Consider the following 16,866-nt stretch of genomic DNA (forward strand, 5'->3'; position numbering starts at 1 on the left):
GGGCCACAGCCCCCAAACCACCGTGGGATTGGGGAGATTTATGACAGAGACTGAGAAAGCAGCCGAGCTTGCCGCTCGCTGTGGCAGAGAGGTGAAGGCAAATGAGCTGTGTGAGCCATGGGCTGTGTGAGCCATGGGCTGATGCCTCGCCGTGCCCAGCCCTGCCGCGTATCCAGGGGCAGCTTTGGCCCATTTCCACTCACCGGTGCATTAAAAAGGGAGAGAGGTGCTCAGCTTATGGCTTCCCTCCCTGCCCACCCGACCCGTGGGTGGGCATCCCACACCCCACGGCCCCGGGCGCATCCTGCCCTGTTCCCACCTGGCCCCAGCACGGCTTTTTGGCCAGCAAACCCCTGGCCATGTGGTTCACACATGTGTTCCCGTGTCTTGGTGCCAGAGAACAAACAGCAGCTTTGGCTTAATCTTACGAAAGGCAAGACTGCGAATGAGGGACTTTCCTTAGAGCCCTTCCCGGCTGCCTGGCAGAGCAGCGTGAGCCCGCCAGCACACCTCAGGGGGTCAATAACTTCCTTTTCCAGATGAACCCCAGGCACTTTGCTGCCCAGAGGGGGAGATTTGACCCAAGGGAAGAGCCCCTGGGGTGTTGAGAGCTGAGGGGCTGAATGGCTGCAGTGGTGGGAAGGGATGGACCAGAGACCATCATTACGGGGAATCTGCATCTGCAGAGTCTGGAGGGATGAGGAAACACCTGGCACTGGCAGGAGACAAGGCCAAAACCACCGTCCAGTGGACAAAGTCAGAGAGTAAAGGCATCTCTCCTCTATCCCAGCCACATCAGCCACACCAGAGGCCAGAGACAGCATGTGTGGACTGTTTCCAGCTACCCTCCCTTACCACTACCACCAGAAAGACCACTTAATTTTTCCAGTGAGCCCCACAAAGAGCTGGCAAACCAAGGTGGGGTCCTCGCTGAGATGAAGGACAGGCCGTAACATTTCCAGCTTCCCTCACTGTGGGGTCTGGGCTGGGCAGGACTCCAGGCAGAGTCATCTTGCGAGAATCTGGAAGCACTGGGGCACAGGAGAGAAGCACATGGGGAGCAGGGAGCTCTTTAGGAAATGAAGGACAACAATATGAGTCTTTTTTTCCTGCCAAGGGCTGATTTATGAAGAGGAGCAGGCATCTGTGGCCACTGCAGCATCGCCTGTGTGCCTCTCACTTAGCCCTTCTCCGTGGCAGCTGGATGGCTGTGGCAGACTTTGAGGTCTAGATCCTGGGGGTGTCACCAACCTAGGGACTTGTGGGGTGTTGTCCCTTGTCCTACGCAGCTGGAGAACGTTGGCCACCCCAGCTCAGCCACGGCCACCGAGCTGCCCAGACCCTCTCACTGGGGCTGCGATATTGATAACAAACCTGTGGTGGGGACGGGACCGGCGGAGGGTGCAGGGACAGATGGATGGACAACGGGTGTTTGAGGGGATGGAGAGAGATGGATGGATGGACAGGCAGCACAGGAGGGTGCGTGGAGACAGACGGATGAGCGTCAAGAATTGAGGGGCTGGAGAGAACTATCTGTTCAGAGACTGAGCACACCCCAAAAGCACTTCATGGGAGGGCGGGGATGGGGGGGCGCTGGGCTTTGTGTGCCGGCGGAGGAGGGTGCTGGCTCGGCCGCTCGCCGTGATGCTCCGGGGGCGGAGAGGAGGAGGAGGAGGAGGGACTTGCAGCCCTTTTCTGGCTGCCGCCGAAGAGACGGGCGGCAGAGGGAGGGCAGCCCGGGCGCGCACCGGCTCTCGGGGGTGACCGGCCCCGCAGCCCCCACGCACCATGGCCGGGCTCCTGCCGCTGCTGCTGCTCCTGCTCCCGGCGGTGAGTGCGGGGCTGCAGCATCCCGGAGGGAGAGGGTGGGCGGCACGGAGCGTCTCCGGGGTCCCGGAGGTACCGGGCAGGAGTGGGATGGAGGGTCCCGGAGGCACTACGCAGGAGTATCTGAAGGGTCCCGGGGGTAGCAGGCTGGCACTCATGGAAGGTCCCTCATGTACCGGCATGGGGAGCCCCGGGGGTACGAGGCAGGCAGATCTGCGGCTTCCCGCCGTGTGAGGATGGAGAGTCCCGGCGGCACCGGAGCTGGGCAGGGGTGGGGACCGGCCAGGGGGCCCCGGGGTGCCTGGGTGCGGAGGGAGGGGGCCCGGGGAGACGGGTGGTGATGGGGGAGGGTCCCTCGGGGATGGCCCCTCTGATCCCGCTGCACCGAGCTCTGTCGTCTCTTCTATCCCAGAAAAATAAAAAAGATGACAGAGCCCTCAGTCAGTAGGTAACAGGGGGGAGAAGAAGCTCGCACTCCAGTGCCTTCATCCCTTTCCACTTCTCACCGCCAAAATTTCCCTTAGAGCTCCCCAGCTCCAAACTTGCTGCACAGAGTGAAGGGTGAGACCCTCTGCCCGAGCCCCCGGGACAGGCACAGCCTCAGCGTGCGCTGGAGACGAAACTTCAGGGCACGGAGAGGGGGAGCAGGAGAGAGGGAAACACCCAGAGCAGGGTGAGATGGGCCCCCCTGCCTGGGGCAGAAGCAGGGCTTTAGCTGGGGAAGGATTTGGTGGGGGTTCCCAGAGGTTCTATCAGGCAGCAGGATGCCTTTCGGGCAGGATATTGAAGCGGATGCTTTAGCAGTTTCACGCAGAGCTTGAGGAGGAGAGCGATGTTTGCAGCTCTGTGCAGAGCATCTCCTTCCCCGTACACCCGTAGTACTGGGCATGGCAGCGAGCTGGCCGAGCGACCTGGGATATTCACAGCCACGGCTAAGTGGCAGGAAAGTCTAGAGCTGTCCCAGCCATATGGATTCAAGAGATTTCATGCCTTGGGGGCCAGATCTGCCCCCAGGCTTGCACCTGCCGAGCTGGGGAGCTGGGGGTGTGCACGGGGGGGGGAGCCTGGCTGTTCCCCTGAGCACCCACAGCTGTGGCGGCAGCCCCGGGGCCACTCCAGACCCCAAGCACCCCGTGTTTGTTGCTCTTTACCTGTGCTGCTTGGCCCGTAGCTCCACGTGGGAGGAGGCAGAGCCCTCCCAGTCCTGCCGTGTCGAGCGTTGGCTGGACCCCCAGACCTCAGACGTGGCTTTTGCTGCTGCCCAAAGTTTGGGGATTGCTTGGAGCCAGGGGTTTGGCCTTTCCTAGACAGGGTGCTTCGCCAAGAGAGGCAGAGCCTGCCTGTCAGGCTCACAGGCAGTTCGGATCCAGGCTTGTCCCCGGGCCAGTCTCCAGCTGTAGCATCCCCTCCCTTCCCCGCTCCGGTGTGACGCAATTTTCTGTGCCAGGGTTCCCAAACTACTGGTGCCATGCCGAACTCCCTCCAAGGCTGTCTCCTCAACATTCAGCACCAGTCAGGAAACAAAAACCCACCAACATCACTCAGAATGCAATTAAGAGCTTACAGAGGTGTTGCTCGGGCCCTCCATCCATGCCCTCTCCTTGGTCCAGCTGTCAAAATGCTTTATGGTGTTAATACCTGTGGCTTTGTCAACAGGAGTTGTGTTAATAACATGCACATTTCGGTGGGCTAATGCAGACCATGTGCCCCTCTTGTAAGTGTGTTAATCTTTATGGAGGTTTCAGTGCTCCAGATAGAACTGAAAGGGAAACACAGGCAGAACAGGGCTGTGGGGAGAGTGCAGCACCTGGGGCTGGAAGTTGCATTTTCTACAGCGTTTTGGAGCACGGAGCAGGGCATCTGGCAGTGGGGAGGAATCAGCTGCTCCTGGCAGCTCTATGGGGAGAGGACCTGTGGTCAGAGGGGTCCCTGGGGGTGGCTGCTGGGAGGAAGTGGCCCAGCCCAGTCCCATCCCTGGGGGTGCATGGGGCTGCTCACTGCTGCCTGTGACAAGGGAGAGCGGGCCACTGCCGACCCAGCTGCACCGGCCCGGCCTTCCCAGCACTATTTATAGGCAGGCACAGCTCCACCAGCTCTCCTCACGCTGCTGCTGCCACAACCATGGGAAGGAGGTGGGGGGGATAAACCCTAGCCCAAAGAGGGATAATGGAGCAGTGGGATGAGCTCCAGCCAAGTTGGCCACACAGCCCTGTGAGCTGGACCTGGCACCCAGGAGAGGCATTCAGCCAGCCCACTGCAAAGGGAGCTCCTTCCTCTCCCCAGCTTCATTTCCCAGCTGTCATTTTTGGGGTGCTGGGAAGCCCTCACCCCCACCAGACCCTCCTGCCTGCCCAGCTGGGGCCCAGAGCCAGAGTGTGCTGCCAGGCTGGGCTGGCAGAGGCAGCGCCAGGGAGGAGAGCACACGCTCTCAGGCGCAGGGTAATTGGAGCACTTTGTCATTCAGATGCCTATAATTGGCGCTCCATTGTCTCCGCCGGGCCGGATACTGCCGGATGATGCTCAGCGAGTTCATAACGCCGCATTGTGAGAGCAGGCGGCCAACTGGCTGACGAGGCATCCAGATGCGTGGGGAGGGGGAAGCTTCTCCAAGCCTTAGCCGAGTTCCTTCCCCACAAAATCAGGCTTAGCTGGATGGCAAAGGGTTGGTCTGACCCTGGAATGCACCTGCCGTCGAGTGGAGGGAGAAAAAGGAGCTCTGGCAGAGCTCAGATCACCGTGAGCATCTCAGCAGCCCTGCACCCAGGCAGAGATGCTGCCTGCACCACACAGCCCCAGCCAAGAGGTGTTTTGGGGAGCAGCCCTCCTGCAAATCCACCCTGCTCCCAGGCTGCAAAGGGCACGTACAGGACGGCTCTGACCTCATTGCTTATGGCATGTTTATTGCTTCCATACGTGATGACAGGTTTTATAAGCAGATGCTTCCATTAGACAGTCGTGTCGCTGAAGCTCTCAGTGCTCCCTTCAAAGGGGCTTCATTTCCATTGTGGGGCCTGAGTTCCCATCCTCATGTGCAGCAGGAGCGCTGTGCAGACCTGACACCCCAGCTTGCTGAGGCTCCATAGCAGCAGCAGGTCTCCCTGTCACCAGGCAGTGCCCTGCCTTCCCCCAGGCTGGAAGGGCTGAGCCCTTCTGTCTGACAAAGCATCTGCAGAGACAGCTCAGGTGAGACAAGAACAACCGACACTAACCTTGCAGAAAAGCCACCACACCCTTCCAAAAATACCCACCCTAGAGACATGGGCTTTCCTGACTGCCCTCCAGCTGTAAAACACAGCAGGGGCTTTTCTGAGTGAGTTCTGCATAGGAAGGTAATTTCTCCCAAGACCTGTATTTGATATGTGAGCTCTCTTTAGCCCCAAGATGCGATGTCCACCACAGAACAGGACCCTACCTGGATGTGACACGTTTCTCCTGCCCTTGCAGGGAGGGTCCCATGACAGGGATCACCTCCTGGCTCCCTTTTTCCCCCCCCCGCAGGGACCCACCTGGGGCGCCAAGGACAACTGCTTCACCAAGATGTACACGACGAGTGGAGAGTGCTGCAGAGCCTGCAACCTGGGAGAGGGGGTGGTGCAGCCCTGCGGGGTCAACCAGACTGTCTGCGAGCCCTGCCTCGACAGTGAGTACCCACTGCCCTCTGCAGAGGGACGCTAAGGAGCTGGCTTAGGTTCTGGGGTGGGCTTTGAGGGCTAGGAGCGTTAGTGGCTACTCAAGTCTCCCCAAATGCATCCTCTTCCTCCTGGAAGTGTTGCCTGAGCACAATTTGGGCTATCTGCTTCAATCTTTCCACCCACAGCCTAATGGTACTGGGCAGATCCCTTTGTACAGATCAGCTCCTCCCCTCCCCACCCCACCACCCTCTTCCCAGGCCACCCATCCCTGTGCTGACACCAAGGTTACTTTCAACATTTCCCCAAAACATCTGCCCTGTACATCCCAGCCACAGATGCAGCATCTCCCTCCATTTCAGGTCCTGTTGGTACCCGACACCTTTGCAAATGCCCTTTCCAGCACTGTTCTCCTCCTGATAGCTCGCTGGCTACCAGTTCGTGGCCAGTGTTTGCCTCCAAAAGGCTCCCTTCCCCACACTGATTGCACATCAGTGTTTGATCCAGCGATGGAAGTATCTCCCAAATGGGCAATCTGTACTATTTTCTTTAAACCTTGCAAAGGCTGCAAAATAAAAGCAAGTTTGAAAGGGCAGAAGCAAATCACGTAGGTCCCCAAGAGAGAGGGGAACAGTTTTCCTCCTGGCCAACTCCAGGCGCATTGCCTACGTCAAATGCTTCATAAATGTCGGTTGGAGATGTGTGCTGGAGACCTGCTTAAATGCTAACAGATGAAGTGGTCCAACTTTACAGTTTAAACAATGCCATGATAGGCATAAGCAATCTGCCCTTCAAATTTACTGCTGCAAAAACCTTTGAAGGCCTAAGGACAAGTATTTGTTGGAAGAGTTGCGCCGGCCAAGCCCAGATTGCTCCTGGGATGTGATTTGAGAGGGGGGAAGGGACAGAGCAGAGCTGTGGAGGAGCAAGGAGGAGGCAGAGTCTGAGGACGGGGCGGGGAGGGGGAAAGAATACAAGCAGTATAGGCAAAGCAGTGCCAGCACCAAGCAGGGGACAGAGCAGTGTCAGGGCAGTGCTAAAAATACCTTTGCTTTCCTGCAAAATCGATGACCAGCGCTTCCCCTCCATGTGCCTGGCTGGGGGGGCTGCATCTCCCCTCCCCGCTGCAGCCTCGGGCTGCCTGAAGGATAAAGCTGCAGGGCATGGGGACTCGCTCCCTCCTCCGGCGGCAGCCACCTCAGACCCATCCTGTTACCAGAGGTCGGGGTACCCACCGTGCCCCCCATCCCCGTGAGCAGGCATCGAGCTCCTGGGATACACAGGGCTGCACCTCCAGTGAGTCACTTTGCATTCCTGGGGATGCTCAGATGAGCCTGTTTCTCGACCTTCTGCACTTCCAGGCTGGCAGATGGCTCCCTTCTCCAATTTCTTCTTGGGAACTGAGGGACTGAAGGGAGTTTCCACCCTCCCTGGAGGGCACTGGATATGGAGGTTGTGGCGAAGCCAGGACAGTGACCTGGGTGCCCAAGCCCAGGCATCAGCTAGCCCATGGGTGCAAGTGCCTGAACTGATTTGCACTCTGGCTCCTTCTGCTCAGACCCATGTTGCCCCAGGCCATTTTTGCAGGGGGATTAATATCAGGCAGCAAGTCTATTGAGTTGGGGAGCTGAACTGGAAAGTACTTGGACAAAAGGATTCAGCCCATTCCTCCACCTCTACAGTGCTGAGAGGGGCCAGGAGACAATGCTGCAGCTCTGAGGCCCTCCAGCATCAAACATGGGCTGAGAGCAAAGGCCTAGGGCTGAGCTCTGTGCCCTGCTTAGCTTTGCTGATGGTGGACCAGCAAGGTCAAGTGCTCTTGGCCTCTAGGCAGCTGCCAGTCTCCCTCTCGATCCCTCAGTTTCCCTCGCAGGCCTCCATCTGCATCCCAGCAACTCCTTGCTTGGGAATATTTTGCTTGGGAATATTTACTACGCAGGACCCCCTTCACTTACCCAACTGCACAGCATTGTGGCGTCCACCCCAGGGTGGGATTAACACCCAAAGGCAGCCCAGTCCCCTCAAAGAGGGAGACAGGCTGAGGTGCCACACCAGGAAAAAAGCCCTTGCAAACCCTCCTGCTTTATGCCCCCAGCCCTGCCCCAGCCTTTTGTTCATTCATTAATGGCATCATGGATCAACGCCCAGAAGCTCATCATCTGGGAGCTGCTGGGGAGGGTGACCACGGGGTGCCTCCTGAGTGCAGGTGCTGCGAGGCGACAAACGCTGCCCCAGCTCTCCTCTGAGCCCAGAGCGAGATTTCAGGGTGGGGAGAGAAGGAGACCTGCAAACCGTCATCATCAGCCCTTGCTGGGGTGGGGAGAGGGTCCTTTTGGACCCAGGCCCGGGCCAGATGCTGCGGGCGCTGGGCAGGTCCCGGCACAGTGCCCTGCCTGGCAAGCATGAGCGGGGAGGAATGCAGGCACGGCCCTGGGCTGCCGAGATCCCCATCTCCACCTCCACCTCGGGCTGCCTCCGAGCTTTCTTGCTTTGGATGATTTCCCGATTCACCGGCCAAATTGGTTTGCAAAGATTTGCAAAGCAGCACCCCTGCCAAAGCCCGGGAGGCTGGATGAGCCTGCTCCCTGCTCCCTGTGTTAGCCCAAATGACCACTTGCCTTCTTTGTATTACAATTTTCCTTCTTCCCCTGACTTTGCCAGCCACCCCTGATTGCTGCCTCATGATTTATTTATGCCCCTCGCCAGCCTCCATCGCTGCGGGCGGGTGGGTGGGAGGGAGGGGGGGGCCCTGTTTGAATCTCAGCTGTAATTGCTCAGCTCAGATACCTTGCTGCCACTGCAAATGTGCCCACTCAGCCGTATGCTTTTCCTGGCCACTTCCCTGCTCTAATGGTGCCTATCAATAATTCAGAATAATGCAAAGGATGAGCCCAGGTTAATGGGAGCTGCACACGCCGAGGGCTGGCCTGGTGCTGCTCTGGCTCTGCTTGCTTGGCTGGGCAGTGGGGCCAGCAGCGGGGCAGGGCCACTTGCTCACCCCGGGGCACAGCCAAAGCAGCAGCAGGAATGCAAGGTTCATCCCCAGGATCCTGCAGTTCCAGGGAGGGCACGGGGCTGGACCCCAGAGAGGAGTAGGACACACAGGGGAGATGTTAGGGGGTGGAAATGTGGCTGTGGCTGCTCAGGGTTTGCAGTAGCTGAGCCATGGTTGGAATGCAGCCACTGAGGCTGGGACGGCACCTCCATCCTGCTCTCCTGCACGGGCAATGCTAACTCTGCTCGTTGCCAGGGGCTCTTCCTTCCCTCCTATCTTCAAAACAGCCAAAAACTAAACACCAGAACAGCTCTACCTGGAGTCTGTCCATGGGTCAGCCTTTCCTTGGCTACACAGGGAGGCTGGAGGGTTGGGAATTGCCATCTCCTGCCGTCGTCCTTGGGAGACAGGCGAGAAATTAACAACTAGCACGCGGCTGGATTGCCTTCCTGAGGAGCAGAGCTAGAGAGGGATTGAGGCTGAGCTCCCCAACCCCTTCCCCATCAAGGAAGCTGGGCTTGATGTTTTGGTGTTTGGACTAGTGAAGATGGGGTGTTGGGACAGCACAGGCTCTGAGGGATCAGTGGGAGGCAGCCAACGCAGGGGCAGCAGCTGTGCCCTCCAGGACGGGAGCTGACATGTCTTCCTAGGCTAAAAATATCTTCAAACACCTTTGGGAGCGGGTAGGGGGAGGGAGGGGGCGCGGGGGTGGCTTGGACTGCGGGAGCAGGATTGATTTCCCCGGCAGAGTCAGTCCTGCGGGATGAAACCAGAGAGCAAGAAGCCCCGGGGTCAGAGGAGAGTCAGCAGTTAGTGTTGTAACATCCTGTTCGCATCACGCCTCGTGTCGGGGACACGTGGCCGAGGCGGGAGCACAGGGTGGTGATGACCCAAGGGACCTTCCGGGTAGGATGCAGAGGAGAAAGCATTTGGGATGCTGAGGAACAGTGGTGACTGTAGGATGCCTATGGAGGAAGTTAAAAATGGGGATGGTGCTTCGACTGGGAGCAGGGACGGCTGCCCAGGCACTGAGCACCGGGATGGGCATGTTGATGGCAGCATGCAGCCCTGCCTATGTGGCAGGAGTTCAAAGGCTGGATCCCCCTTGTGCTGGGGATTGCTGCAGAAGAGATGTAGGTGTTAGTGGGAAGTGGAGCCTGTGGAGAAGAGCAGACTGAGGAGGGACCTCATTAACACTTACGAGCATTTAAAAGGTAGATGTCAAGAGGATGGGGCCCCACTTTTTCTCTGTGGTCTCCAGTGACAGGACAAGGGGTAATGGACATAAGGTGGAACACAAAAAGTTCCACTTAAACACAAGGAAAAACTACTTTACTGTTGAGGTGAGGGAGCCCTGGCACAGACTGCCCAGGGAGAGTGTGGAGGCTCCTCCTCTGGAAGTTTCCAAACCCTCCTGGACATGTTCCTGTGTGACCTGATCTAGGTGGACCTGCTTTAGCAGGGGGATTGGACAAGATGATCTCTACAGGTCCCTTCCAGCCCCTACCATTCTGCCATTCTGTGGGCTGCCTGGTGGTGCTGGGGGGCTGCAGGGAGGACACCTCTTCCTCTGGCCTTAAGGAGAGGTAAAATGGTGAGGGCACATGAGGCCACCACAGGGACAAGGGCGACCACGCCAGACCCTGATGACCTTCTGCTCTGTCCACCGCCAGGTGTCACCTACTCGGACACGGTGAGCGCCACGGAGCCGTGCAAGCCCTGCACGCAGTGCGTGGGGCTGCAGAGCATGTCAGCGCCCTGCGTCGAGTCGGATGACGCCGTGTGCCGCTGCGCCTACGGCTACTACCAGGACGAGGCGAGCGGGAGCTGCAAGGAGTGCCGGGTGTGCGAGGTGGGCTTCGGCCTCATGTTCCCCTGCCAGGACTCGCAAGACACGGTCTGTGAGGAGTGCCCAGAGGGCACCTTCTCCAGTGAAGCTAACTATGTGGACCCTTGCCTTCCCTGCACCACCTGCGAGGATCATGAGGTGTTAGTGAAGGAGTGCACAGCCATCTCAGATGCTGAATGCAGAGGTAACGCTGCCTTTTCCAGGGAGAGCTGTTGTGGAGGGGAGAGCAGACTTTGCTGAGTCTCCCGTGGCGCTTCCTGCCTCAGTTTCCCTTTGCACACAGCAACAGGGAGGGAGAGGCATGTCCTGAGATGGAAGGAGAGGACTGGAGTGTCTAGCTGTGACCCTCAGCCCTTGGGTATTGCAACCTGCAGCTTCCTACCAAGGCAGCAGCTCCCATGAGCCCTCGTCTGCCTTGCAAATGCACGGCCCCAGTGTCTGCCCAGCCCTTTCCAAGGGCTTCCTTGGGCAGGATGCTGCTGGGAGTGCAGGCACCCAGCAGAGTGGCTTTTGGTGTCCAGGAATGGACAGCAGAGCCGAGAGATTCACCAGTTTCAGATGCCATGCTTGCCACCACCCAAACCTTCACAGTGAGGGGACTTGGCAGCCAATGGCTTCCTGATGGGGCTTAACTGCCCTGAAGAGCCAGGGAACAGCCAGCTCGGCAGCCCAGGAGAGTTTGGTGCCCAGGGGAAGAGGGGAGAGCATCATTCATGGGCACCTGACTCCCACTGTGCCAGCCTGCTCCCGCTGCTACGCCCAGGCTGGGGATGACCCGGTCGCTCTTTGGCAGCAGCAACGCGATTCCCTGGCTGGAGTCCGGCTGGGGAGAAAAGAGCTTTGTCCTGGCAGCCGTTGATTCAGAGCGTGGGGACAGCCAGCACAGCTCCCTTGAAAGGGTCGAGTAAATGGAGCCATAAGTCAAGGAGCACAGGGCCAGCTTTGTTAGCCAGCAGCGGGCCCCCGCCGGAAACAGCCGTGAAGGCCACCGAAGCGCCGCTCCGAAAGGGCAGCAGGGTCTGGCCAGGGGCCGTGGCTGGGAGAGCAGCTGGGGCAAGTTGCCAGCTCCTTTCTGTGGCACCCTCTCCGTCCTCACTGGGCTTGTGGACGCGGCGCAGCCCCGCAAGGGCTCCAGGACAAGCCCCTGGTGAGGGGCACAGGAGGGTTGGGAGGGAGCCAGAACCCACAGGAGGGGATGGGGCAGGCGCAGGTGAGAGCGTTTCCCTGGTACAAGACGAGACGTATCCCCTGGCTCCGCGGGACATGCCTGGGTGTGGCGGGAATGGGGTCACTCCCACACAGGGCCGGGCTTGGGGGGTACCTGGCTGCAGGTAGGGCTGGGAAAGGGGCAAATCCAGGCGTTGGTGCTTCTGGCAGCAGAGGGGCCCAGTGCTGTGCAGCTGGATTGCCTTATGCAGGTCCCGGTGCAGATGTGTGGTGGATAGGAGGCAGATGGAGCTGTGTCCCTGGGCTTCAATACCAGCTATGGGAGCCCAAGGCTCAGTCTGCAGCTTGCACATGGTGGCAAGAGCTGCAGGGCTTGAGCAAAGTCAGTGTTGGGAAAGAAGAGCTTAAAAGCCATGTCCGTGTCCAGCCATGATCAGGCACCACCAGCTGTCTGGGGCAGGGACAGCTCCAGCTCATCCTGGGGACCAGGGAGGCTCATGTTGCCTGGGGCCAGGGAATGAGATCGTTTACAAAGACCAGTCTGGGGAGAAGGGGATGAGCAGAGCCGGCACCTCCATAAGCCCTGCAGCCTTTGGAGGAAGGTCCCTACAGAGACCATTGTCCCTTTGCAGGTTCACTCGCCACAGCCCATCACAAGGTGTGACTGGCTGTGTGACTAATCTCATTTCTTCTTCCCTCCCTCCTGGTAGACCTCCACCCTCGCTGGACAACACAGACACCGTCCCTGGTGGGCTCTGACAGCCCTGAGCCCATCACCAGGGACCCTTTCACCGAAGTGATGCCCAGCACCCTGGCAGACACCGTCACCACCGTCATGGGCAGCTCACAGCCTGTTGTGAGCCGTGGCACTGCTGACAACCTCATCCCTGTCTACTGCTCCATCTTGGCGGCTGTGGTGGTGGGGCTGGTGGCCTACATTGCTTTCAAAAGGTGGAGGACCAAAGTGGCACCATGGGGTCATGGCAGAAGATCTGGGTAGTGGGAAACAGGCTGTGTCCCTCCACACTGGAGGTCCCTTGCCAGCAGCAAGGGAGGGAAAGGGATCAGGCTGGGTGGGTTGGAAGTGGGTTTCCAATAATGCATGAGAAATCAGGCAATTGAGGGCTGAAAGAGGGAGATGGCAGCAGGGTGGGGGTGCAGAGCAGCCCTCACTGCAACCCCCCCAGCCTGGCCCCTGCTCGATCTGGCATGCTGCAAGCAGCCGTCGCGCCCCATTACGCTCAGCAGCTCATCCCCAGCACGCTGGGCTCGCACCTGGCCTCGGGCAAGCCAGGGCCAGCTCGGCAGTTCCCAGGGCACCCCATGCTGCAGGCACCCCGAGGGTCCAGGGGGAGCCCACAGGCAGCCCTGGAATCCTTGTGTGCTCCAGCAGTGCAGCTGGTTTTTACAGCAGATCTCTGCTGAAGAAAGCCCTGCCCTGATCCCTGGCAAAGCTCAGGAGCTTGGCACTTGCAAAATGCCAATTTAAACCAACCAGGCCATTGTGCCAGAGGGGCTGAGCCACAGGCTGCAGGACGAACACTTCTCCCTATGAAAAGCGATCCCTAGCCTGGAGGTTGTCACTGTATGTGCCACCTCCCCACTCCTCTCCCTGCAGGTGGAACAATTGCAAACAGAACAAGCAAGGGGCCAACAATCGCCCGGTGAACCAGACGCCTTCGCCAGAGGGGGAGAAGCTGCACAGTGACAGCGGCATCTCGGTGGACAGCCAGAGCCTGCACGACCAGCAGCCTCCCAGCCAGAGCACCCAGGGGCCAGGTAGGGCGAGCTGCGGGCTGCAGGGTGGGCAAGGGCACCCCGGGGATAGGCTTAATGCCACTTCATCCTTCCCAGCACCCAAAGGGGACGGGAACCTCTACACCAACCTGCCGCCCAGCAAGCAAGAGGAGGTGGAGAAGCTGCTGGGCAGCTCCATGGAGGAGACGTGGCGGCAGCTGGCCATGGAGCTGGGCTACAAAGAGGACCTCATAGACTCCTTCACGCGGGAGGAATCGCCTGCCCGGGCTCTCCTGGCCGACTGGTCCTCCAAGGAGACGGCCACCCTGGACGCCCTCCTCACCGCCCTGCGCAAGATCCAGCGCGGGGACATCGCTGAGAACTTGTACAGCGAGTCCACCGCCACCTCTCCCGTCTGAAGGGTGGCCCGGGGCGGCCCAGCGGGGTCCCCTTCCCCCTTGACCCCCTCACCTCTCCCCTCCCCGGCACCGAGAGTCCTGGAGGAGAGGGTGGGAAGGAAGCGGGGGCTCCCCGGGCCTCCCCAGTTTATGGCCCTGTATGCACTGAGCTCCTGTTTTGGGTATCGCCCCCTCCCAGCGCTGCCTCCCCCCAGCAGCCTGTGAGCAAGTCGAGTGCGGGGCTCATCCTGCTCACTGCTTGGAGCCTGGCTGCTGCTGACGCATCCGCTGCAGCCCCTGAGGCTGGGCAGCAGTCAGCACTGCACTCGGCCCTCTCCCCTCTCCCCTTTCCCTTTCCAGCTGCTTCCCCTTCCTCCTGGAGGCCCCAGTTCTCCTCTTCCTCCTGCCCATCCTCCTCAGCCCTCCCCACCGCTCTCTCCTGCTCCCCTCCAGCTGCTTTCCCCAAACTGCAGGTGAAGGGCAGAGCTGGGATGGGCACGGAGAGAACTGGAGCTGCTGTACCAGGATATGGGGAGGGGGCTGCTCCTACGGCTGGGCAGTGCCATGGCGGGTGGGCTGGGGGAAAGGACTTGGCTTCCAGCAGCCCAACCCACACTGTGAAATTTGGGGGGCACAGCCCCCATGCATGCACCACAGGGCTGCCAGTGTTGGTCTCAAGCAGGAGCAGCTGGGACCCCTTGAATGCTGAGGGCCAGACATCTGGGTGTCGCCGGTGCTGGAGCCCTGTGGGGGGACATTGGAGGTCTAAAGGGCTGAAAAAGTGCCTGCACATAGCGGGGACATGACAAGGGCTCTGCTCATCCTTCCCCTGGCACCAGGCCCAGCTTCCCCCACTGCGCCAGCCCCGGAGCAAAGCCACCCTCCCATGACTCCACTGTCCCTCCTCGCCTGGAGAGACAGCTGGGGATGGTGATCCTGACCCCCTGCTTGTAAGGGCTCCTTCTCCTCCTGCGCTGTGATGGGTGGCTCAGCACTGCTGCTGCCTGCTCCCCTGTGGGCCCCTGGGCTCTGCCCAGGCACACAGTGAGTGCTGCCCACCCCGGGTGCACCCTCTGCCTCCCAGGGCCATCCCTGAGTCGCCCCTCAACCAGGACCCCACTGGCCCTGGGGAGGTGACATCACTCGCCATCTCCAGAGCTACAAGTGCGTTTCCTTGGCATATCAGCTCCTGCTTGCTCAGGGGCGACGCTGGTGAGCAGCGTGGGTGGGTGATCACCCCGTGTCCCCATGAGCTGCCAGTGTGTCCCAGGCCATGGCCCCAGCACAGCTGTGGGGGGAGGTCTCGTGGCTGGAGCATCAGGGAGTTTTTGCAACAGGAGGACTGTGAGGTGAGCTGGTGCACAGCCCCAGTGCCCAGAACGTCTGTGCTTACAGACTCTCCTTTCACCTGCAGATTTGGTCAGAAACTCTTTTCTGAAGGCAGAAGGGGATTTTCCTTCCTGCCTTATGGGGATAAGCAAGACTTGTAAATAATATCTTGTCCTTTTACTAACTGCTTGATGTTTCTATGTGTGACCTGGGGTGACGGAGCCCACCCCAGCCCCTCTGCTCTTCCTCACAGCCTTTCCACCTGCAAGATGAGCTTTCGTTTTGCAGCTGAAGCCTTTAGTCCCACCTTGTTTCTGGCCTTAAAGTCTCAGCAGGGAGGCAGGGAAACAGGCACACCTCAAAAATCATGGTGTCGGCTCTACAAGAATATTGGGAACATGGAAGGATTTGTCTGTTCCCAGTGAAGCTGTCAGGTGTTGGGAGGAGAGCTCAGCACTTTGAGGGACTGGAGCCTGTGTCAATGGGATCTGTGCACCCAGATCCTTCAAAAAAAAAGGCTTTTGGGAGTTTTTCCCCCAGTGCTTTGGATGATAAGGCAGCACGGGTGCAATCTGGATCTCCAGGATGGGATGTTTGACACCTCCTGCCCTTGTGCAGCAAAAGAGCAAAGATCCTTTATGAGGAACAACTGCTGTGATGCTTTGGCCGCTGGCTGACCATGCCAAACCCAATGGTTAAAAACGTTTGGCCCTGACAGGGCTGTGAGTGCCACTTGGGTCCAAGTCCTGAATCTCTCCCATCAGTAAAACACAACGAAACTGCCCCAGATTTGCAACCCCACTTGCAGCAGGTGACGCCAGCTTGCCAGAGCAAGTCATCCACGGGGATGTTTTGGGATGAATTTCAACGCTGGTTGTCGTCAGGTTGTTTTCTGTCAGTCCGTGTTTCGGTTAAAGTGACTCAAATATAAACTAAAGGTGACTGGAATCAAGTGCCCCGATCAAAACCAAACCCAACTGCCCGACTCAGCCTGCCAAGCCAACCTGGCCAGACCCTGCCAGCTGGAAACTGCTTTTCTTCAGGACAGTATTGCTGTGGTCTCAGGTTTCAATTGCCATAGTAAAAGGGTTTCCTCAGGGCTGAGGAAATGGAGACAAACTCAGCATCCAAAGAGAAGCCGGGGGATGCCTCGAATCCCTGGTTGCAGGAAATAGAATACATAAATAATAACACACACACAAAAAAAACCCAAACGAGGGAAAACCAAGCCAAAGTTAGTGCTCATCGGTACGTTTTGTGTCCTTTTCTAATGTTTCTGTTGTACAAAGAACGTGTGTTTCTCCCCTCACCCCTCTGTGATACCAGTGCTGGTTTGTTAGAAAGTTTTATGGTGAGGAAATAGCCATTGTAGAAGGAGTCTGGGGATTTGTGGGTGGGTGTGAGCAGCATGAGGGGGGGGATGCACGGGTGGGTACCTGTCCTCTGTATCTGTCGATGCCAATAAAGAGCATCACTACACTGGGTGTTCTGCTTGCTTTTTTACCCTCCTGCCTCAACAACTGAGGTTTGTGAGTCCATGAGAGCAAATATAACCTCAAAAGCCTTCAAGGGTGAAGATTTATCCTCTTTCTTCCTCATCCTCCTAATTTAACCTTATAAACAGCAGGAATGTAATGTCTGGTCTTACCTGGTGGAGGAGGATTTCTTGGGAACATGAGGAAGAGACTCAGGCCTTAGTCAGGAACATGGCTTTGTATAACTTACCCAGCTTTGTCCAAGGTGCCAAGCAGCATCCTGAGCATCTCCCCAGCACTGCCCACCACACTGCAGGGAAGACTGTCCATGCTGGGGCATAAAAGCAAGAAAAAGAGGGTAGCTTCCTCCTCTTGTCCCTCCAAGTTACTTCAGCTTCTGTAAAAGAGCTTTACAAGGCTCAGGTCCACTTATTTAGAAGCATTTGTTGCACAAGGCACT

The 16,866-nt window shown here is 58.5% G+C and overlaps 1 protein-coding gene across 1 annotated transcript; it reads left to right on the plus strand.

Moving 5' to 3' along the window:
- The first annotated feature begins 1,736 nt into the window (after positions 1–1,736).
- Positions 1,737–16,325, plus strand: NGFR (nerve growth factor receptor). Its single transcript, XM_062018192.1, has 6 exons — positions 1,737–1,830; positions 5,326–5,467; positions 10,125–10,484; positions 12,178–12,418; positions 13,086–13,246; positions 13,322–16,325. Exons 1-6 carry the CDS (start codon positions 1,789–1,791, stop codon positions 13,621–13,623), a joined length of 1,248 nt encoding a protein of 415 aa, XP_061874176.1. The 5' UTR covers positions 1,737–1,788; the 3' UTR covers positions 13,624–16,325.
- The last annotated feature ends 541 nt before the right edge of the window (positions 16,326–16,866 follow it).

The sequence above is a fragment of the Colius striatus genome, chromosome Z, assembly GCF_028858725.1.
Source record: "Colius striatus isolate bColStr4 chromosome Z, bColStr4.1.hap1, whole genome shotgun sequence".
In the NCBI taxonomy this organism is placed as follows: Eukaryota; Metazoa; Chordata; class Aves; order Coliiformes; family Coliidae; genus Colius; species Colius striatus.

What these genes read in the sequence shown, in the direction of transcription:
- NGFR (XM_062018192.1), top strand. Translation starts at nt 1,789, where the DNA reads ATGGCCGGGCTCCTGCCGCTGCTGCTGCTCCTGCTCCCGGCG. An exon ending in TGCTGCTCCTGCTCCCGGCG is followed by an intron (nt 1,831 to 5,325) that starts GTGAGTGCGGGG and finishes CCCCCCCCGCAG; the next exon opens with GGACCCACCTGGGGCGCCAA. An exon ending in CCAGAGCACCCAGGGGCCAG is followed by an intron (nt 13,247 to 13,321) that starts GTAGGGCGAGCT and finishes CATCCTTCCCAG; the next exon opens with CACCCAAAGGGGACGGGAAC.